Genomic DNA, 24,688 nt, shown 5'->3' with positions numbered 1-24,688 from the left:
GTGTATTAATTTCCAGGTTCTAATAATAAAATAATAAAGAATATATTTCATTAATTCTTCATATTTCTTTCTTTGTGTGTGTTACCTTCAAGGTTCAAATAATAAATACACTTGTTTAAAAATTCAAATCCCTTTCTCTTTGTGCGTGTGTTGTCTTCAAGGTTGTAATAATAAAGAATATACTTGGTTGAAAGTTCAAATGACTATCTTTGTGTGTCTTAACTTGAAGGTTCTAATAATAACGAATATACTTGGCAGAAACTCCAAATCACTTTCTGTTTGTAATGTTTTATCTTCAAGGTTCTAATAATAAAGAATATACTTGTTTAAAACTCCAACTAACTATTTTTGTATGTGTTAACTTAAAATGCCTAATAATAAAAAATATACTTGGTTAAAACTCCAAATCACTCTTTCTTTGTGTATGTTAACATAAAGATTCTAATAATAAAGAATATACGTGATAAAAACTCCAAATGAATTTCTCTTTTTGTGTCATACTTTCAAAGTTATAATAATAATGAATATACTTCGTGAATATTCGAAATTAGTTACTCCTTGTGGACGTTAATTTCAAGGTTCTTATGGTAAAGAATATACTTTGTTAAAACTTGAAATAACTATTTTTGTGTGTGTCAGCTTCAAGGTTCTAATAATAAAGAATATACTTTGTTAAAACTTCAAATAAATATCTGTGTATGTTAACCTCAACATTCTAAAAATAAAAAATATACATGGTTAAAATCCAAATAACTTTCTCTTTGTGTATCTTAATTTGAATGTTCTAATAATACAGAAATATACTTGGTTAAAACTACTAACAACTATCTTTGTGTGTGTTAAATTCCAGATTCTACTAATAAAGAATATCCTTACTGAAACTCCAAATCACTTTCTCTTTTTGATGTATTAACTTCAAGGTGTGAATAATAAATAATATACTTGGTTAAAATTTCAAATCAATTTTCCTTTGTAATGTGTTGACTTCAAGGTTCTAATAAGAAAGAATATACTTGTTTAAAACATGAAATAACTATTTTTGTGTGTTAACTTCAAGGATCTAGTAATAAAGAATATACTTGGTTAAAATTTCAACTACCTTTCTCAATGTGTGTGTGATAACTTTAAGTTTGTAATAACAAAGAATATACTTGGTTAAAGCTCCAAATCACTTTCTTTGTGTGTATTAACTTCAAGATTCTAAAAATAAAGAATATAATTGGTAGAAATTCCAAATCACTTTCTCTTTGTGTGTGTTAACTTCAAGGTTCTAATAATAAAGAATATACTTTGTTAAAACTTCAAATAAATATCTTTGTGTATGTTAACCTCAAGCTTCGTTTAATAAAGAGTATACTTGGTTAAATCTCCAAATAACTACCTTTGTATGTTAACTTCAAGGTTCTAATAATAATGAATATACTTCGTTAAAACTTCAAATAACTATCTTTGTGTATGTTAACTTCAGTGTTCTTTTAATAAAGAACATACTTTGATAAAACTCTAAATTACTTTCTGTTTGTAATGTTTTAACTTCAAGGTTTTAATAATAAAGAACATACTCATTTAAAACTCCTAAGCACTCTTCCTTTGTGTGTGTTAACTTAAAGATTCTAATAATAAAGAATATACTTGGTGAAAACTTCCAAATTACTTTCTCTTTGTGTATCTTTATTTCAAGGTTGTAATAATAAAGAATATACTTGGTTAAAACTACTGACAACTATCTTTGTGAGTGTGTTAACTTAAAGGTCTATTAATAAAGAATATAATTTGTTTAAATTTCAAGGTTGACTTCAATAATAAAGAAAAATATACTTGGTTAAAATTTCAAATCAATTTTCCTTTGTAATGTGTTGACTTCAAGGTTCTAATAAGAAGGAATATACTTGTTTATAACATGAAATAACTATTTTTGTGTGTGTTAAATTCAAGGCTCTAGTAATAAAGAATATTCTTCGTTAAAAGTTCAAATAACTATCTGTGTGTGTCTTAATTTAAAGGTTCTGATAATAACATATATACTTGGTTAAAACTTCAAATACCTTTCTCTTTGTGTGTGTTAACTTTAAGGTTCTAATAACAAAGAATATATTTGGATAATACTTCAAATTTCTTTCTTTTTGGGTGTTACCTTCAAGGTTCAAATAATAAAGAATATACTTGTTTAAAACTCCCAATAACTATCTTTATGTTTTTTACCTTGAAGGTTATATTAATAAAGAATATACTTTGTTAAAACTTTAAATCACTTTTGTTTTGAATGTGTTAACTTCAAGTTTCTAATCATAAATGATATACTCAGTTCAAACTCCAAATCACTTTCTCTTTCTAATGTGTTGATTTCAAGTACTTAATAATAAAGAATATACTTGGTTAAAACTCCCAATAACTATCTTTGTATGAGTTAACTTCAAGGTTCTAATAATAAGGAATATACTTTGTTAAAAGTCCAAATAACTCTTTTTTTTTGTGTTAACTTCAAGATTCTAATAATAAAAAATATAGTTGGTTAAAACTCAAAATCAGTTGCTATTTCTGTGTGTTAACTATTTCTAATGTGTTAACTTCATGTGTTCTAATAGTAAAAAAAGAGTATACTTGGTTAAATCAACTTTTTTTTTCTTTGTGTGTATTGACTTTAAGGTTCTAACGAAAGAGAATATACTAAGTTAAAACTTCAAATAATAATACTATACTTGGTTATCTTTGTGTGTGTCAACTTCAATGTGTGATTAAAATTTCAACTAACTAACTTCAAGGTTCTAATAATAAAGAATATACATGATTAAAACTTCAAATAACTGTTTGTGTATATTAACTTCAAGATTCTAATAATAAAGAGTATACTTAGTTAAATCTTCAAATCACTTTGTGTGTATTGACTTTAAGGTTCTAACAAAAGAGAATATACTTAGTTAAAACTTCAAATTAATTTCTATTTGTATGTTACCTTCAAAGTTCTAATAATAAAGAATATACTTGGTTAAAACTCTCAATAAGTGTCTTTGTCTGTGTCAACTTCAACGTTCTAATAGTAAAGAATATACTTGGTTAAAACATGAAATAACTGTTTGTGTGTGTTAAATTCAAGGTTCTAATAATAAAGAATATACTTGATTAAAACTTCAACTAACTATCTTTGTGTGTATTAACTTCAAGGTTCTAATAATAAAGAATATACTTGATTAAAACTTCAACTAACTATCTTTGTGTGTATTACTTCAAGGTTCTAATAATAAAGAATATACTTGATTAAAACTTCAACTGACTATCTTTGTGTGTATTACTTCAAGGTTCTAATAATAAAGAATATACTTGATTAAAACTTCAAATAACTATCTTTGTGTTTGTTAACTTATTATTAATTCACTCTGAAAAAATTAACAACTTATCTTTAGCCAATATTTAATATTTTTGAAGTCTTAAATGTAACATTAGACAACACTAACATTATGACTAAATGGTTGATGTCTATGGTTATTGTTTGGTATCATCCCCCAGGTTCTTCCTCATTTCTGGATATGTTAGAAACCCGTCACTGTTTTCATCATAAGAGAAGAAGCTATCAACGATTGCTATGGAAGAGATGGATGGTGTCTTAGTAATTTGTCAAAATAATATCTTACAAAAACAAACTTCCAATATGAACTGGAAACTGTTTTCTAAACAATACCTTTTGTATTAGATTAGCTTAGATAACGGCAATACTTCAAACAAATCAAGTAATCATTTACACCATGCAAAGTCCAATATTTTTAGAATGTCAAGAACCAACTGAAATTGTAAACAATTTCTACATTATAATTTAAGTGAATATTAGAAATGTACAAAGAACATGACAATAAACTGTATACTAACACCTAGAAGGATTCTGCCAGTAAATATGTCTGACTAAAAGCTTTGTTATCACATGATGATAAACTGTGTAGCTTGGTTTCAGTCATGTGCTAACAGCTAGGAGGATTGTACCAGGAAATACATGTGACTAAAAGTTTTGTTGTCACATGAAGATAAACAGTGTATCTTGGTTTCAGTCATGTACTAACAGCTAGGAGGATTGTGCCACTAAATATGTCTAGTGATCTAGTTTACTTAGTGGTTAGGAAAGAAACTACTTACTAACAAGTTCATCAATAGATGTTTGATGATCTACTTCACTTGAATGGTCAAGAGAATGACGTACCGCAGCTACTAACTCCAAGCCATCCAACTTCTTGTTATCATCAAAGTCATGCATTCTATAAAACACACATGGAACTTCTTTACCTTGGTAAGATTTATATAGAGTATATAACATAAAGAAAGAAAATCCACACAATATATGCAGTAGATATTCCACAAGAAAGACTATAAACAGTACCTTATAAAAAAAATTTGCAAAAACCACATAAAACAATACTTAATACACTTGCATATTTTAATGGATTTTGGTGAAAAACTATTCACATATATAAATTATCAATTGGACAATGAATAACAATTAACTATAATTACAGTATAATTACATTATTCAAATATGAAGTACTTTAAATTACTTGTGGTTAATAAAAAATGTTACATCAAAACCGACAAAATGAATGACAAAAATCATTTCATAGTGTAAACAACATAAAAGTAATGATATCTAAGATTTTAACTGTCTGGATATTAGGGGATTGTAGAAGGTCAAAGTGCACATTATGTTTCACCACGTTACATTCAAATTTTAATTAAATAACTTTATTATACATGTATGCCAAAAAAGTAATACATAATTCACATTTTCATACTATATACATTTTACTTCCTTAATTTCAAAAGAAAACTTAAATATTTTCCCAATCTTCACTTCTTCTGTATTATGTAACAGTTCTTCATTTTGAATTATGCAAATTAGATTTCCTTTCTTCCCCTGTAGATATTCTATGTTTCTAAGACAGTATTAATTACTTATAGGGTAGCTAGTCTTAAGCTAAAATATTAGTTTATAGCATACAGACTGCATTATTTACCAATATCTAAACAATAAACTGAAGGTTGCATGCCACACCCTTTATAGAACATCCTACTTTAAAAAAAAAAAAGTCACAACTTCACTCTGATATTGGTTGTGGATTATTTGAAACCAACAGAAAGCAAACATTTCAGTTTACTGACAACTACAGAGCATATTCCACTGAAATAGTCAGATTTGAGTATTTTCTTTGTCATCGTTGGAGTTTTGCTTGATCACGGTACTAGAATTAGTTAAGCTTAGTCAGATGTCAATTTTACGAAATTATTTTATACAAGTGGAAATTTTTCTTATTTTACGTCACATAGTTCAATTTAAAAAATAATAAAATTTGACATCACACTTTGTTGCTAAGAGTCAGGACTAGACTTTGAAGTCAATGTCCTTCATTTAAGTGGAAAAGCTTGAAGAACAAAAGAAAAAGATTACATTTCTTAGTTTTTATGTACATTTTTTTATAAAAAAATTACTGAATTGCAAAAAATTACATACTTATTACTTTGGATGAGAAAATTTAAATGAAATCAGACAAACAAAACAGTGGCCAATGATAGCAAACACTAAACACAAGAACAGTTGTATAATTCAACACAAGCATGCTGGTAGGTAGATCTTGTTTTCATAAATCTGTTGAGTGAAATAGACAGTCATCACCATAGGAGGATACAAGCATGCAAAAATGAAACTGACTAAAAACCATATTCGTTTTGGCTGTAAAAACAAATAGTATGTAGTTATCTGTTAGAAAGTGCTTTAATTGTAGAAAACAAAGGTAACCTGCATTTCATTATTCTTTTGTTACCTAATGGCTACAGGGTCAGCCAAATGGCCCAAGTCCACATACGGTACTAGAGTAGAGAATATATGAAATAAAATACAAGTTTTACTCAAAGGAACTTTTCACATTCACTTAGAAACTTCTGGATGTTATTGACATAAAATTTGTAAGCTGCAAAATGGAAAACTTGTTTTATTCTAACATGAAAATCACCTTACACTTAGACTAGTTACTCAGAATCAGACTGATTCCATAAATTCACAGACAAAAATAAAGATATTTTTTGTGTACAAAAAAACTTGCCAAATTCTGTGAAGGTACTATTACTTCATTAAAAGTTATAGCATGTATACTTTCATAGTTACCTTGTGGTTGTGGGTAGAGTTAGTTAAAATGACTAAGCTTACACACTGAAAGTCAAAATGCTCAAGGTAAAATATGTGATTGTAGAACAAAGTATAAAGTAAACAACCTGAAAAATAACAACATCTAAGAACTTTAAACAATGCTCAACTCAAGTACAAGAAACAAAAAGCAAAACAGACAGGTAAAGAAGCCAGCAGGAAAAGTAGAAGTGTATAAGGTGAATAAAAACCATGTAAGTTTATCTGATTCATGTTGTAAGACAGAAGTAATAATAAGCTTTAGAATCTGGTAAACTTACACAGTTTTTATTCACCTTATACACTTTGTTGTTGTTTATAACATCCTAAGGTTCCCAAAATGCAATTCAGGCCTCTGAAATCCAAATTACATAATTATGTGGTTTGCACAAAGAAAAGAGACAGAACTTTAAAAATAATATTAATCAAATTAATTTCATAAGCAACTTATAATAACAAATTTTTTATTAGATTTGATTTCTTCTATATAAATTCAGTTTTATCACTTTGATTTTTGTCAAGGACTTTACTTACCGGAAAAAATAAAACAAAGCTTCATTTGATGAAATAACTCCAGTTTCCTGAAGTTTCATAACTTTACTCACGTCTTCTCGTATGTGGCTAAAATGTAGATATAAGAAAACCTGTAAAACCTATCCACATCCTAATAGAATATCAACTTGTGAAAAAAGATTTTGTGAAATAAGGTGATGACAATGTTACTGTAAAAGGTATTTTATTTGAAACACTGGTTCATTAGATACCTCCAGACAAAATACAGTAAATATACACATTAACAGCAACCAGAGTAATTCAGTTCAGATAGAGGTTAATACAGTACATGTTAACAAAAATACAAAAAATACAGTACACGTTAACAATAATACAAATGACACAACACAGTAATTCAGTATAAACTAATACATACAACCATGAAGTTACAACTGCTAGTCTCAGATTTCACACAGAAAATGAAACCACACATGTTAAGGGTATCAACAACCAAATGCTAGTTTTATCTGATGTTTCAATAACAGTATTAAATGATCAAAAATATTCATGCCAGTTGTGTGTTACTTAGCACAAGGAGCTGGTTAGTCAGTTCAGTGTTTTAGAACACATCAGCACTGAAATCAAACTACTGAAAACAAAAGCATGGTTTTAAAATGTAATTATTCCAAAACTTGAATTACACAAAATTAATTTCAAACTTAAAATATCAAGTACAACTACACAAACTTCCCTGCTGTATAAATACAAATGTATTAGTAGCTTAAGTTCTGTTAAAATGCAAGATGTTTAAAGTAACCATATGAAACAAATCTTTCTTTGTACTAAAATAATTTATATAAGTGAAATAATACTTTTCATTTTTAATACTAATTTTAATAACTGTTCAACTAAAAGTACAAAGTAGTTACTGCTCTTTGAAACCATGTGATTTTAATCTTACTTACTTCAAAACAATTTATAACACCACATCTTAACTAGTATGTCACTGCCAATAAAACAATACCACATCTTAATTGGTAAGTCATTGCCAATATAAACAATACCACATCTTAATTAGTAAGTCACTGTCAATATAAACAATACCACGTCTTAACTAGTACATCAGGCCAATATAAACAATACCACATCTTAACTAGTACGTCACTGCCAATATAAACAATACCACATCTTAACTAGTACGCGCTGCCAATATAAACAATACCACATCTTAACTAGTACGTCACTGCTAATATACACAATACTGCTTCTTAACTTAACTAGTACATCATCACTGCCAATATACACAATACTGCATCTTAACTAGTACATCACTGCCAATATAAACAATACCATATCTTAACTAGTATACCATCACTCAACTCAAAGCTATACACCAGTGGTATACCATCTTTAAGAGGTTATGCATCACACCTTTGTTTTTCAATCATTTTATATTTCAATATAAGCAGATGTCTGAACATATTAATCAAATAAATTTTAAGACATTCTAATAAATGTTTATTTTCATTGTAACAGGTTTTCAGTTCTGTGACAGCTTATTATGTGAACGTGTGTCATTATTCAATGAAACACACGTGCACACACAGATAAATCCACTTTAAAACCCTCTGTAAAAAATTAGGTTCACACACATACACTCCACAAAATGCTAAGCTAATAGCAATGAATAACATGTTGCTGTGTGTTATTTTAGTAAAGTATATTTCAAGTTACAGGTTATATGGAGACTGATTAGGAAAGAGAGACCTTTCTAGCAGAATTTGATCATACATAGATTTCTCTGTAAAATGTTTAATTTGCCAATAGAAGTAATGTATAGGTTTACTCTGCACTGACTTCTCAGCCTATGGTTTAATTTCAGCACACTCAAAGTAAACATTTCTAACTTTTCATGGTGTGTTTAAAGATGTAACTGACAGTTTAAACTCGTAACCTAATAAGTTATTAACATAAACATCCAGTGATTACTATAACACCACCTACTCCAAATCCCTCACAATGTCCACTGCTCCCCATTTTCTTCGAATTTCTTCAGCTGTAGCTGAGGGACCATCCTTACTTTCATCCAAGGTTTCTTGTCCCTCCAAAGCACAAGTATTGCCAACAAACAGGATTAGGCACAGAATACTAGAAACACTGAAAGTAAAATAAAATAGAACAATATTGAATTAAAAGTCACTTAAACATACAATTATAACAATTGATACCTTTTATTCATACACTGATATTGAAAAACAGAGGTTTAAAAAATGTGCAGGTTTGTTGACTGATATATATTTTCAACACAGGTTGTTCTACACAATATGTTTTCTCACATAATGACAGAACACTGACAACAAGGCTTTAATGATATCGTTAGACCTATTAGATCAGATACTTTAACCAGTTTGTGATAATATAACGTTCAAGTTATTCAGAGTGATTCACTCCTAACCACTAGTAGGTTAACTGTTTTAGTTCAATTGGTATAAGATCAACATGTGACGAATTTGCAGTTTAAATTTGAGACAAGTAACTAAATATTACAATAAAATTACCACATCAGTGTCCAACCAAGGTTTGTTTTGTTTGGAATTTCATGCAAAGCTACTTGAGAGCTATCTGTGCTAGCTGTCCCTAATTTAGCAGTTTAAGATAAGAGGGAAAGTAGCTAGTCATCACCAACCACTGCCATCTCTTGGGCTACTTTTTTTACCAATGAATAGTGAGATTGAATGCCACATTATAATGTCCCCACGGCTAAAAGGGTGAGCATATTTGATGCGACAGAGATTTGAAACCACAACCCTCAGATTACGAGTCAAGTGCTTTAACCACCTGACCATACCAGGCCCCCAACAAACATCATTCCATGACATGACGTTTGGCCTAAAGACGAGCTTTGTTCGCAAATTCACTTGTTTCAAATGTTAAAGATTAAACTACTAGAAGCACTAGGGGACTTACAGCTTGGTTTTTAGAGCATTCATCTTTTACAAAACTCAGATTCAAATTCACATCAAACATCACAGGTACATTTTGAGAGTGTTAGACTCATATCATGGAAAAGTTGCATGAGTTTAATAAACATTGGAAAGTGCCTGATGATAAATATCTGTATTTTCATTTTTATAAGCTTTTGCTTGGCTCATTACTCAAGTAAAATGAGCATATTTTATAAACCAAAACTTGGAACTATACTCACTATAATTTCAGATGCATGCAGTGCCAAAGATGTGTTCTGAAATTGCAGTATTACTAACAGTTGCATTTCTCTGATAAGTGTACAAGTTTTAGGATTTTTGAGTTCTAAATGATAATAAGAAAATATTAAAGGTTGTAGCTTTAGAGAATGTGACATTAATATTACATGACAATGTTACACCTAAGCTAATACTAATAATAATGTAAGATGTCTGAATGTTTATTTCTAATGCAGACTTAATGATTCCAAATTTCAAAAAAACAACTAATTTTGAAGGGATACAACAAGAATTATCTATTCTGAATTAGATAACCGAGTTATTTGGAGACACTGATCAGATGTGGAAAATCTTTAAGTATAAATTATCCAATATTCAAAATAAATATATTCCTTAGGAAAAGTAAAAGGCAGCTGCAAGTAAAGAACAAAGGCAGTAAGAAATAAAATTAAAATAAAAAATAAAAGGTTAAGAAACTTTTAAATTGATTGGTATGATAGAAAATAAGAAAGTTGGTGAAACAGGAAATTAGGACATGCAAAAGGATGTATGAAAAAGACTTGACCAAAAATATAAAAATTAACAGTACTAGGATTTTTTGAAGTACATTAGGAACAAACAAAAATGTCAGAATGGGGATAGGACCCTTGAGGGAGGATAAAGGAAGACTAGTATCTAATGATCATAAAATGGTTAGATTATTAAATTCTACTTTTTTATTCAGTGTTTACGAATGAAGACTTAAGCAGTATTCCTTATCCTGAAGAACTGATAGATGAAAACAAAGTTGAACATGACAACTGCATAAATTCTGAGGTTCTTAAACTACAATTTGGAAGTTTACAAAATGATAAAGCTCATGGGTCAGATAATATTTCCCTGAGGGTTTTAAAAGGGGTCAAGAACTGGATAGGTGAGCCACTTGCCAGAATTTTTGGCACGTCCTTGAATAGTGGACAAGGCCCAACAGATGGGAAATCAGCTAAAATCACTTATCTTCAAGGGAGCTATTAGAAGTTGTCCCAGCAATTATAGGCCTATTAGTCTTGCATCTTTTGTGGAAAAAGTTTTGGAAAATCTGATAAAAGATACTTTGAAAAAATCATTTAACAAAGTTTAGAACTTTATTATTTAGTCAACACAATTTCACTAAGTTAAAATCTTGCCTTACAAATATTTTGACATGCTTTGAACATGTTGCATATGTAAATGAGAGTAAGGGCGTAGGTTTCATATATATGGATTTTCAGAAAGCATTTGACAAAGTGCCACATAAAAGGCTTGTAACAGAACTTATCTATATAGGTGTTAGGGATAAGTTAACTAATTGGATAGAAAGTAGAGGGTTTTTATAAATGGAGTTCAGTCAAATTGGATTAATGTCACAAGTGAGGTACCTCAGGACTTAAGTCTTAGGGCCTGTGGTCTTTTTGATTTACATCAGTGACATAAATGAAAGAATGGTCAATAAATTATTTAAATTTGCTGATAGTATTAAGATATAATGTGTTGCTGGCATTGAAGAGGATGCTGCCAATTTACAAAAGGATTAAATCAGTTAGTGAATTGAAAAAAAATAAATGGCAGATGGATTTCAATTATAATAAATACAAGATAATGCATTTTGGTCATCATAATTTGAATTATTAGTATAATTTGACTAGGAATAACCTCAAAAGTGCCATGAAGGAAAAGCATCTTGGTGTAATGGTTGATCAGTCTCTTTAACCATCCAAGCAGTGTGCTGTTGTTAGTGGTATGGCAAATATGATTTTAGGTTGAATCTAGAGAAATATCGAAGGGTCATTCCATGTCAAATCATCCAGGGGGCTGCAGGTGACCCCCTCAAAATGCCTAGACAAAATTCACATGTGCTCATCTACCCATATAATGAAAAATTGCCAAAGATTAGATCAATATCTCTAATAGTTTCTGATTTACAGCCCTGTAAAATTTAGTTACTTTTTTTTTTACTTTTGACAAATTCATTTTTGGGCAACTTTGGCTGCTTAAAGCTGCAAGAGTAATGATGGTAGAAGGCTGAAATTTGCTACACTGACTGAATTAATCTCACAGAATGCAAAAATGGTCTCAAACCAAGTTCATCTCTCTTAGGATTTTCATAGTGAAGCTATAAAATCACCTGAAAACCCAAAATAATAAAAAACATTGGTTTATTTAATAAACCGTAGCCCTAAGACTTAATATGATACTAAGCTGAATTTTGTTTTCATATTTCCTATAACACATCAGTTGATAAATCAGCAATTGTTGTAATTAAAAGTCTATTAGATCTCCTGTAAAAAAATGTAGTTGCATGCAACTTTTTATGATTTAGCTAAAAACAGCCCTACTTCAGGTCACAGTTTGACCATGTCATCAGTTATTCAGCCTTTTCAGATTTTTACCATATATTCTTACATCTCTGAATATGATATACAAAAAAAATCAGGATGGTGTTCAACCTACTTTTTGAGTTATAAGTTTTTAAAGTATCCTCTGACCATACATTGTTTACTTGAAAAACAAAACTTAAATTCAGGTGTGTTACTGTGTGCAAATATATCCATACAATTTTGAAATACTTCATGAATCCCATTGAAATATTCTAATCAGCCTTTACCATATATTCTTACATCTCTGAACATGATCTTCAAAAAACTCAAGGTTGTGTAAAATAATAAATTATCAAAGTTTAAGTGTCCATTTAAGATATGTACCATTAGGCAAATGACCACATTCAGGGCATTCAGTTCTTTCTTGTCAATCAGGAATCACTCCTGCAGTATTGTGTAAAGTTTGATCTACTTAAGTGCTATGAAAAATGCAAACCTGTGGCAGGTATTAGGTCACATCATAGCTTTATTCCCCACACTACTAACAAATTGTATGTGAGAAGGCTATCAGATGATGATGTGTACACAGTTGTAACTGTTGGTAGTAGCAGTGAAAGTGATGCTGCAGCAGCTCAAATAGGGTCTAATGATAACAATGACAATTATCAGCCAGGGAAATATGTGGCATGCATATACGATCATGAATGGTATGTGGGAAACATAAAATATAGATCAGATGAACATTCCGATGTGTTGGTATCATTTATAAAGAAATCAAGAAACGAACTGTTCTCGTGGCCTGCAAGGTCACATAAAAATGAAAGTTGGATTCCTTTCCAACATATTCTTTGTCTGATAATTGCACCTATCATGCAAGGCAGTAGTGCTCGTCACTATGTTCTAAGTCAAAGAGATCTCAACATAATCAAACTCAAATTTCAGACATTTATTCAAGCTGTCTGAACAAAGCAATGTTTATTTAATGTTGTTAAGGCTAATTTATCACCAAAGTAGTTTTTTGAAACATTTCACTCTCACGATTATTGCAGTTTGGTGTGACTATAATCTTTCTCAGTTATCCCCTGTTGTAGCACTGTGCTTTTTGTGCCTGATTTACCTTTGTATTTATTATATTATGAATCTTAAACTCAGCCATATCTGCGTAACTGTAATGCATACACAATATATTTGCATTGCCATGTGATCTAACTAGTTATGCCAATAAACGATTTTGGGTTTTCAGGTGATTTTACAGCCTCACTATGCAAATCCTAAGAGAGATAAACTTGGTTTGAGACCATTTTTGAATTCTGCGAGATTAATTCAGTCAGTGTAGCAAATTTCAGCCTTCTACCACCATTACTCTTGCAGCTTTAAGCAGCCCAAATTGCCCAAAAATGAATTCGCCAAAAGTAAAAAAAAAATTAACTAAATTTTAAAGTGCTGTAAATCAGAAACTGTTAGAGATATTGATTTAATCTTTGGCAATTTTTCATTATATGCACATGTGAATTTTTTCAAGACATTCTGAAGGGGGTCACCTGGAAAATTTTCCAAAATCTGGATGATTTGACATGGAATGACCCTGAATACAAACCTAAAGAGGTTATAATTTCATTTTATAGATCACTGGTTAAGCTACAATTAGAGTACTGTGTTCAGTCTTGAGTTCCTTACCTTAGAAACAACATTAAATTGTTGGAAAAGGTTCAAAGGAGGGTTACTAAAATGATACCTGTAATGAAGAGGTTGTCACATGAGGAGAGATTAGGATCCTTAAAATTTTTTTTCTTGAAATTGAAAAATTAGAGTGGATCTGATTGAAGTGTTTAAGATTTTAAAAGGAATTTATAATGTTGATGCATCAACATTTTTATATTTAACAGCAAGAATTATAAAACTAGAAGATTCAAATATAGATTTAGGCAAGGTAGAAGTGAACTTCAGCTGATAAAATTTTATTTTTTTAAATAGAGTAGTTGGGTTGCCTTCAGATGTTGTGGAGATAGTAAAGCTGAGTGAGCTTTAAAAATAGCTTGATAGATATACGAATGATAAGCACTTGCTTTAATTTTTTAAAAATAATTTTAGTTTAGATTATTAGATATCCAAGTTAGACCAACACATTATGTTGTGTTAGATATAAGAAATAAAATGTAAGTTTGCTTTTAAGCAATCTTTTCTAATTTAGGATAACATTATTCATCCAGAAAATGTCTCCAGAAATCAGAAGTGTATGGGCACCCTATACTGGAGCCTTCATCAAATCTATAAAAGAGCCAAAAATCGAAAAAAAATACATTTATCCAAACTTGTAAAGAAATTACAAAGATATAGCACAAAATTTTATTTATTTAATTATAACAAAATTATGGCATTTTCCAATAAATTGTTTTAAAAGTAACCAAGAAACATTTCTTAAATTTCAATATGTCAAAATAGAGGAACTATTATAATCCCCACTTCCAGTATAACCTGTAGCCAATCATCAACAATGGATCACTATTGGCCATCCTGAAAAACTCCAACAATAATATTAAAGAGAAATATCATTGTCTGATTGTCTCACAATTAGCTACATATGATCACTCTGTATTATGTTAGAGCCAATTATAGAAATGGGAAGCTTGAAATCAACAGTACTGAAACAGCCTTTGTGAACAATGACTACAGGCTTAATATGAAACTTGTCTAATAAGCAAAAACCATGCTTACAACTCAGGCATACAAGTTCAACAGATTAGTTCACACTTAACATTTAGACTAACTCTTCATTATAAGTTCTTATCTATTATTAAGTCTACATACAATTTAGAATGTGATTAACTAGTTAATTTACAAGTCAGATTTTTTTTCTCTAATACTAAAATAAAAGTTTTAAAAATAAAGAAAAATGTCAAAAAATTACTCTAAAAATTTCCATTAAATTCAAAGTACCAAGTTTGGCAGGTCAGTTTTTACTTTCTAGTGTTTCTTTATAGTTTATGTTTCAATTTAAGCTTAAAACAAAATAACCTATCACTTTAAGAAAATTGTGTCAAAACTTATATTACAATCAGGTATTTGAAAATAGCTTTGCAAGAAACAGATCGCATTGCATCTAGATGGATCAAAAAGCCACTTAAATCTAAATTACATTTTGTGTTATGTTACTAGTTAGTTACTAATTGTAATGCTAATAGTATTATAGAAAGTTGTTCATATATTGAAACTTAATATTTTTAATTTTACACGAAACTTGAGAACAATCGTATATAATTTCCAAGATAATTTCACAGAAATATGATCACAATGAAAATCAGAATATTAAGTAATATTTACTCACCTTGAAACCAAATTTCTGTTGTGTGTTAGAACTAGGCTTATGATTTCCATACCCTCTCTAACTGTTTAAGTACACAAAGTTCTCACTGTCAACTTTCAAGAACCCTTTAATACCAAGTGAAAACAAAATAAGCTTAGACTTCTTCAGAAATCGTTTGGCACATGAGTAAAAAAAAACAACAAATCAGCATTCAGTTATTTAAAACGTACACGTGTCGTTTACCATACAATTCTACGACGGTAACATAGATTAAGAATGAACTTTGACCCTAAGGCGTAATTTTAATATACGCCTGGTGCTGAGCTTTACAATTGCTAATTTCTTTCCTGTAAATTCCGCTTCTGTCTCTCCCTCAAATAAATATGTGACCACTCGTTCCCTTGGTTACGGCTTTAAAACTGTCATGACGAAGAAAAGGATACAGCGTACGCATGCGTTCTATCATTACATAAGCAATTTCCACATGAATTGTGTCTGCGAAGGGCTAGTTTATAAAACTTTTTTGTTCGGTTAGTTTCAACAAGCGGATCTTTTTTAACCTTTAACACAGTTTATGTATCCTTTTTGCTTTCACGCAAGTGCCTTTAGTGTTAGACTCTAAACAGTCTACATTGAAAACGTTCTACAGTGGGTCAGCGTTTACAGAATTATAACACTGTATTAGGAGATTGATTCCCTAAGGTGAACCAATTGCATATTGTCTAGTATAAAGCTTTACGCTACAAAACAACAGTTCTGATAAAATATTTTTATTTGATCGAATATAGTTTAAAAAATAGTAAGTTGTTATATTTTTGCACAACATCTTTAGCACTATATTTTCATCCTGGTATTCAAACCAGAGAATGTGGGTTTTCGAGCCACCCATTCTGACAGACAATGCGCATCAGATTTATATTAAAAAAACAAAAACAAACTGGATGTTGCTGTTACACTGAAAATCGAACATATCGGTATTAGTGTATTCAGTGTATTTGTGTCTGGATCCTAAAAGTGAAAAATAATTCGAATCATTAATGGTTTTATATAATTTGCAGCTGTGTGCTGAGTCGAGTGTGTGTTACATTTTAGCCTAATTAGGAGGCACATAAAAACAAGTCGTAAAAGTTAACAAGTGCAAAAAATAACAAGTGTTTAAATTTAAGGCCCCTTTTGAGTTTGAGACCGAGGACAAATGACCCTACACATACGATTGATACTTTCAACGTGGTATTTGATCAAGCAACAGAAAGTCTGACGAGAGAATTTGCAAAACATGGTCATCTCTATACTTTGACTCGAAGAGTTTTGCTGATATAAAGAAAAAGGAGTTTGCTTGTTAGATCATTGAGTAAGATAAGACATTTTGTGCCACACTTAGATCTTACGAAAGATCTGAAGTGAAACACTTTTTAAGTATTTAGAAGATGAGCATACCGCCTTGGAAGGAGTGTTGGTTGAGGGAGGTGACACTGTTGATGCATGAGAGACTGACCACAGGGTTGAACACGAGGATGTTACTTTGTGTAAAACTTTCTAGAGGGACAAGTGATGTTTAGCTTATGTTTTCAGTTGCTTGAGAACTACATTTAAAATCTTCTGGCACTTAAGTTCACAGGGAGATATTTTTCAAAGCTAAAATCTATAAAGACAAGAGTTGGGAGACTATTGACAGTTAAATATCTTGAAGCTCTCATGGTCACAAACACCGAAACCAGCATTTGATCTGAGAAAACAAACAGTCTAATCATAGATGTCTCAAAATCATCTGACGAACTAAAACGGCTGCAAGTTTCAGATTTTTAGATATTGTTAATGCTTACTAACATTGAACATTTATATGCATTATTTCATGATTATGTTGTACAGATACAAAACAGCAACATACTAATAAAGGAAGTATAAATGTATTTTCATTTTAATGTACAACTGTACTTTCGCACATGAGGTTTGCGTGCTTACTATTTTTATTTGAAGAACTGCATTACGAATTGACTTTTAAATAAACACAAAAGTATTCTGGCAAGAACATAATTTCTTCTTAACATGTTGTGGATTCCTCGCTCGTCGTCAGATAATGTGTAAGTACAATATGATGTATTTCTCGAATATTATTCATTCATCAATGGAGCGCTCTAAAAGTGGACTCAATCCGTCACTATTTGCACAGTCTGTGTATGCTGTGACAACAACTAAGCTGTAAAATAATAGATACCTGATGTGTAGATGATGTTTTCAAAATAAGCCAGAAAGTATATGTGATATAATTAATATTCACTATTTGTCAAAGGAAGAAGTCCGTATTTTATGGACAATTTTAGGTTCCTCGATGTTGATGATAAAAGTTATTTTAGCTAATAAAAATTTGATATAAAGTACAACTTCTCCTTGAATGATAACGTACGCCAAATATCAAGCGGTATTTTAGTGCCATGATGTGTATTCATCAACTCCTTTTAGTTTATATCTCAAAAATAAGATAATGTTATAAAAACAAACGTATAATAAGGTGAAAATGAAACATATACCATGTCTTATCTCAAAGTGCTAATATATTAACGTTACATCTTTCATAGCCTTATCACGCGCTGCTGACTTCAAGATTTCTTTCATTTTAAAGTCCCTACAACCATCTCAAGGACATCTGACCACAAGGTGTCTCTCCAATGGTACAACTTCTACAATCTTCTCCGGAATATCGGACCTCAATATTTCTCTAATGTTATAGCTTCTAGATCTCTTTTAAGTACATCTGACTTTATGGGTCGTTATGTACCTGAAAGCAAACATAAATAAATTATAATTTCTTTACCGGTCCACAGATGGCAGCTATGACAAGGCTGAGGTATGAACTCCGTAAAACTTGAGATTTATATCACTACTTTTTTAATGAATAAACTGCTAGAAACATAACAAACGTAAACTATGTATTTTACAAAACATAAACTCTACACAAGAAATTTCAAGTATATAGGTGTAAAAATCCTAAGAAGATTAAATCAGAATCGATAAGTATATACTTAGACCTTAACCCCAATATAGCAAGCTCTAGGTACCAGATTTATATATGCAAAAACGGCTCGTTTGGGTTGAGAAAATATTTTACATAGAAGAGCGAACTGACGATGACCGAAGAAGGTCGAAACGTTGTTCGCTCTTCTATGTAAAATATTTTCTCAACCCAAACGAGTCGTTTTTGCACATATATTTCTCTACAAGTGGGTTTTCACTGAGGTACCAGATTTACTTCAACCATCTCAAAACTATTTATTTATTTGTACTATAAGTTTCGTCGTGCTATATAACAAACGTGTTTTGATCAGGAAGCCTGTAGTCATAAAAGGTCCACCTTTCGAAATCACTCGGTTATAGAATTTTCATCATTTTGTATCAAGACTGCTTGAATCTACGTATTTTTCTGTCAAGTGGTAGATAATATAAATCAAATTGAAATCTAAGGAATTTGAACCTCAAAAATATGCCAAAACAGTACACAATATTATTATTAGTTTCAGCATAATAAATACCAGACATTTGGTGTTCTACAGACATCACATGAATGACACCAGCATTGTTTAAGATTGTGTAATATTTATTACCCACACCCTCATAGAAAAGTTTTTTGGGAAAGAAATTCTCGTCCTTCCCACCTTCCATTAACATAAAAGTATAAATTAATAACTATGAACTGTAAAAAGATTTTAATCCCACACCTTTGATGAAAGCAAATTACGAATTTTAGCTAAATAATCAACTTTTCTTTTTAGGAAGCTAATATTTTAAGAAAATAAATTATAATTAAATATGAATGCAGTTAATAGCATATACTGAAATAAAATGACTATCAATATTTTTTCAATAAATTAAAAAAAATTACTGTCTAAAACTTAAATTCCACTGCTTCGAACCGCACTCAAGCCTCGGGGGTGAAAGGGAGGTATTCTAGCAACTAAACCATATCAGACGATAAATAATTCATTTTGTTTTTATTTAAGACATTTAACCATTTTTAAATACAAATGTTTTACATTTCATTCAGAAAAATTTTGATATTGTTGTAATTCTAAAAATATGTACATTTAATTCATGAACTGAAAGTAAACTTAGGGAATACACTATGCGTTAGCCAGCATACTTTATTATAATATTAACATATGTTATCTTGTATGAAAAATGCTCTCTCCATTAAGTTCTAGAAAAATTGTTCAGCAAGTTCTGTTCCTTGTTTAAATGAAAAAAACGTTTCTAAACTTAAGTGTTTTAAATTATAGCAACTGTTTCAAGCTTAGCTCTTGGTTACTTGTAAAGAAATAGAATCCTTTAAAAACTGGACTACTGTTACAACTGAATAAACGAAAAGAGAAAATATCGAATAAAAGTGGTTGATCGTTATCACTGAGTAAATGTAGAGAGAGGATAGCATGTTTTATAAAATGGCTTTTGCTTTAATTATTATAGTTTGAGAATAATAAAGCTATACAGATGTCACCATTGAGTAAACGTAGACAAAATATTTTATTAAACTAGGTTGATATATTATTACTGTGTAAATGTGAAAAAATATGTCATAAAATTATTTAATGTTATTACTTTGTAAACGTAGACACGATATAATTTAAAAAATTAGTTAACGTTATTACATGTAGGTACATACAGGAAATAAAATCTGGTTAGAGTTAGCATAGAGTAAACGTAGACAGAGAGGATAAAATATTAGACAAAATTGGTTGGTATTATATCTATATATACAAATGTAGATAGGGAATAATATCGTATAAAACTGGTTGATGTTCTGTGTAACATAGACAGGGAATAATATTGTATACATTTGGTTGATGTTACACTATGTTACGTAAACAGAGAATAATATTGTATAAAATTGGTTTATGTTACACTGTGTAATGTAGACAGAGAATAACATTGGTTAAAATTTAGTGTTATTATTTCTGTGTAAAATTAATTCTGTTTTTTTATTAAACATATGTGCTGTGTGTTTTCTTATAGAAGAGCCACATCGGGCTATTTGCTTAGTCCACCGACGGGAGTTGAACCTCCGATTGTAGCGTTGTAAATCCGTAGATTTACCGCTGTATCATCGGGGAACATTTTATTAACCATTGTCGAACATCTAATGATAATTGTGTCTGCCTTTCGGGGAGCTAGCAAATGTTCCAGAGGTAATAATATATATTTTTAGAATATCACTGAATTCTTGCTTGTGATATCATTTAAAGCCTAGCGAGTCGCTGCACAACTGTGTTTACAGAAAACGTACTAAAAATAGTCGGTGGTGATCACGTGAGTAACTAAGAGAAGAACGGATGTTCAAACTGCTTAATGGAACATTATTAAAAGCAGTCTAAACCTGACGTTTGAAATATCATACTTGGAATAACAAAACAGTAAATAAACCATGAACGTATAAACACTGAAGCACATACTTCAGTATATTTTATACCCCCAGTGATATAGTGATAAGTCTGAAAACTTACGATGACAGCAACTGGGTTTCGATACCCCTGGTGAGCATAGTACAGAAAAACAATTCTGTAGCTTTGTGTTCTCAAGGTGGCTGGTACGGATACTAAAACTTTAATTAAAATAAATTACAGAACAACGTTTCAACCTTCTTAGGTCATCTTCAGGTTAAGAAAGAGAGTTTGTAAGCTCTCTTTAAGTTTATGGCTTTGGAACAGTAATAAGTAATACTTTTTATATTTTAAATTTAAATATTGCACTGAGATAGTGTTTTGTGTAATAAAATTTAAAAAAAACTTCTGAAAACTTGCACGTGTTTCAAGGAATATTTTTATTATGTAAAGTGTGACAAAAATATAAATGTAATTAAAAGTGCACCAAGAGAATTATGCTAAACCTTGTAATGGTGCCAGTTCTTTGTCGATTCTTATTAGACTTCCCTCTAGTTTTAGCAAATTGCTTATCTCTTCCACGTTACAGTTTGGGATTAATAACCTAGAGACAAATCACACTTAGCAAAGCACTGGAAATATGAAAAATGATAAATAAAAATAAATAGTTCGCCCTTCTTATTAAAATAAGAAAATTTATCCCTCTTTTAATTCATTAAAATTTCTCTTCTAGCGGGCATCATAGATGTTTTGATAGATGAGATTTATGAAAGCTTAAAGGACCTGATTAGTGACCTAAGCACATTATTAATTTCTATCCTGAAAAAGAATAGTGAACTATTTGAAAGCGCTCGTTGTTGTTTTTTTTAAGCATTCTAGTTCTTATCTGACGGGACACTGTCTCCAGTTATCATCTGTCAGAATATTGTCTACAGTTGTTATGTTTAGTTGTTAGGACACTGTCTCCAGTTATCATCTGTTAGAATATAGTCTACAGTCGTTGTATTTAGTTGTTAGGACACTATCTTCAGTTGTCATCTGTCAGCATACTGTCTACAGTTGTTATGTTTAGTTGTTAGGACACTGTCTCCAGTTATCATCTGTCAGAATATTGTCTACAGTCGTTGTGTTTAGTTGCTAGGACACTATCTTCAGTTGTCATCTGTCAGCATACTGTCTACAGTTGTTATGTTTAGTTGTTAGGACACTGTCTCCGGTTGTCATTTGTCAGGATACTGTCTGCAGTCGTTGTGTTTTTTGTTAAGACATTGTCCCCAGTCGTCATCTGTCAAAATACTATCTACATTCGTTGTGTTTAGCTGTTAGGACGCTGTCTGTGTGTCGTCTTTCAGGATTCTATGTCTAGTCATAATCTGTTATCAACTGTTATACGACCAGGATAGTGACTTTGTCAGATCACTAGTCAATTTAATACGGCAAGAATAACAACATGGTATAATTACTATTTGGTGAAGTATGATCACAGTATGGATACTGTAATATCATTATCCAGTGTAATACGGCCACGATAACAACATGGCAAGAGTCCTCATCGAAAGTACTACGACCTAAATAACAACATGGAACGACCTGTTTAACATGTAATACGTTTAAATTAGTTCGAACAAAAGCTAACTTAATGTCGTGTTCGCTTAATATAGAAGTCAACAAGGCCTCAACACCCTATAGTAATTTAATCCTAACGACAAAGGTACCAGTTGAGTCGATAGCACAAGGCCTCAATACCCTATAGTAATTTAACCCTAACAACGAAGGTACCAGTAGAGTAGACAGCACAAGGCCTCAATAGCCTATAGTAACTTAAGCCTAACTACGAAGGCACCAGTTGAGTAGATAGCACAAGAATAGCTCTAATAAATAGACCCTGACCACTTCTAGCACACAAAGACTATTAATTTGAATACCGGAACAGGAAAAACCTTTATCGTAGCTTTTTGTGTATTCGGTTTTAGAAAATAAGTGAAGAAAATATTGTAATAAGCACCTCAATATTTTCGGAGCATTCTTTGTATAAATAGCTAGTTCTAATGAACTTGTCGCCCTGCTTTCTTCTCCAACAAAACTAAACACAAAGTTAAGTTAGGTGTTAACTCATGAATAGTTTCTACATTTCGAAGAATATAATAGTGTAAAAAAGTTTTCTTTATTCGTGACAGGAATGAGTTTTGTTTGTTCTCGTGACGTATTCCTACTAAGTTTTGTATTTAATTAAGTCACACCAAAGTGTTTGAAAGTTTAGTTATGTCATTACGTCACTTTACAGTACGAATATCTGGAAGTTTAGTACTTATAGTTTGTAGTTCATATACCTGTTTTGGGCCACTCTATACTGTATTGTTCGAAGTGACTCAGTACTTATAGTTTGTATATATTTCACTACTTTGAATCACTTTGTATTGTAAGAGTAATAATATGTTCTTTTTTAGATTATTATCAGTTTATTTTATTATAATTTCAGTGATTCGGTCTAGATTCTCATTCATAATACCTGAATTAACGTGATTTCAGTTACTACTTCATTTCAAATATTTATTTTCAAGTGACACAAGGAAAGTTTGAAGAGTATTGTTCCAACAAATTGAAGTCAGTAGACTACGTACGAAAAACATCGCTTTTCCAGAAATAGTTCCAAAACACCACATCCCTTGATAAGGGGAAACCTAGTGAGAAGAAGGAAAGAAGGGATTCTTTGAGGGACAAGGTTACGATGTACTGCTGTCTGGTGAGACTACAAAAAGCACCGGGAGAGAAATAGTGGTGGGCGACAAAAGTTAATTTATTTTAGTACCTTCATTTACTGATTTCGTGTGTGTGTGTGTTCCGAAAAAAGTAACGTTTCTGCATCATATGGTACGTTTGTGAAAGAGAAACTAGGAATAACTCTAAAGCTAGTATAGTTTTTGTTCTATCTAGGTAATTATTTCGGATATTTGGACCCACAAATATAGGAAAGATTTGTTACTCAAAATTACTCTGGATTCGAGAAAGTGATTTTGTCATCACTTCACGAATTCGTGGTAGGCGTAGTTTCTAGCATTTAACTTTACACTCTTTTCGCTCTTAGTATCGTTGCTGTACACGTACTGTATTTTTAGTTAGTTAGACCTCCTGCACACGTAATTAAGACTTTGAAAGAAAAAAAAAAGTATGGTATTTACTGTTACTTGCTTTCGTATTTTTTGTTTAAACAATATTTTTTATGTCAGTAAATGTTCCTATAGAAAGACTATATTAAACATAAAAGTTTTCCAATCGTTGAAAATTTCGGTTTAATATCCGTTTTTGTTGTTCGTTCAGTTATTAATATCTAGACCTAAAACCCGTAACTGATAAGTTTAAAACTTGGAATTAGATTTTTGTGCGTTTTTAATTTTTTACCTACTGCATATTTTCGTAAATAAAGTATTAAAAGAGCGTTTTCATATTCTCGTAAGTTCATACAAAGTATTAACAACTTAACTAATTCAATATGATTTGAGGAGTTCAAATCGTTTTTTTTTAAATAAATCCGATTATGAGAAACTGTTAACAAAAAGAGATATTGGAAATAGTGTTAAACAAAACAGACAACAAAGAAAAATACTAAGTATAAAACAACAGACAAATAATAATTAGTATTTAACAAATATATTGAGAGAAGTAGTAAAAATAAAGGAAAATAGAGAGAGAAGTAGTGTAAAAAACAAAATATTTAGCGTTTACTCAGTTTGAAATATAATGTCAATTATACACAGTAAATTATTGATGCCACGTCTGAAACTTCTCCAAACTTGGTAATCTTTTATCGTCATGAATTTCTAGGAAGT

At 30.6% G+C, this 24,688-nt stretch overlaps 1 protein-coding gene across 3 annotated transcripts; it reads right to left on the bottom strand.

Moving 5' to 3' along the window:
- LOC143244045 (longistatin-like) lies at positions 1–15,942 on the bottom strand. 3 transcript variants are annotated; one of them, XM_076488038.1, is made up of 6 exons: positions 15,514–15,942; positions 8,654–8,806; positions 6,692–6,778; positions 4,123–4,241; positions 3,453–3,578; positions 1–19 (listed from the first exon to the last, which is right to left on the bottom strand). In XM_076488038.1, the coding sequence occupies exons 1-5, from the start codon at positions 15,561–15,563 to the stop codon at positions 3,481–3,483; spliced, it is 507 nt and encodes a 168-aa protein (XP_076344153.1). In that variant the 5' UTR covers positions 15,564–15,942; the 3' UTR covers positions 1–19; positions 3,453–3,480. The 3 variants fall into 3 exon arrangements, with proteins under 3 accessions (XP_076344153.1, XP_076344151.1, XP_076344150.1); XM_076488036.1 differs by lacking the exon at positions 1–19 and adding an exon at positions 115–303; XM_076488035.1 differs by lacking the exon at positions 1–19 and having other exon boundaries at positions 3,392–3,578.
- Between the last annotated feature and the right edge of the window lie 8,746 nt (positions 15,943–24,688).

The sequence above is a fragment of the Tachypleus tridentatus genome, chromosome 2, assembly GCF_004210375.1.
Source record: "Tachypleus tridentatus isolate NWPU-2018 chromosome 2, ASM421037v1, whole genome shotgun sequence".
In the NCBI taxonomy this organism is placed as follows: Eukaryota; Metazoa; Arthropoda; class Merostomata; order Xiphosura; family Limulidae; genus Tachypleus; species Tachypleus tridentatus.
This window is presented reverse-complemented; position numbering and strand designations above follow the sequence as displayed.

Bases quoted from the DNA above. Each gene is read 5' to 3' on its own strand.
- LOC143244045 (XM_076488038.1), bottom strand. From the start codon at position 15,563: ATGGAAATCATAAGCCTAGTTCTAACACACAACAGAAATTTGGTTTCA. The intron at 6,779-8,653 runs GTAGGTGGTGTT...TCTACATTTTAG, and splicing joins GACATTGTGAGGGATTTGGA to CCACATACGAGAAGACGTGA. The intron at 4,242-6,691 runs GTAAGTAAAGTC...TGTGTTTTATAG, and splicing joins GCTTTGTTTTATTTTTTCCG to AATGCATGACTTTGATGATA.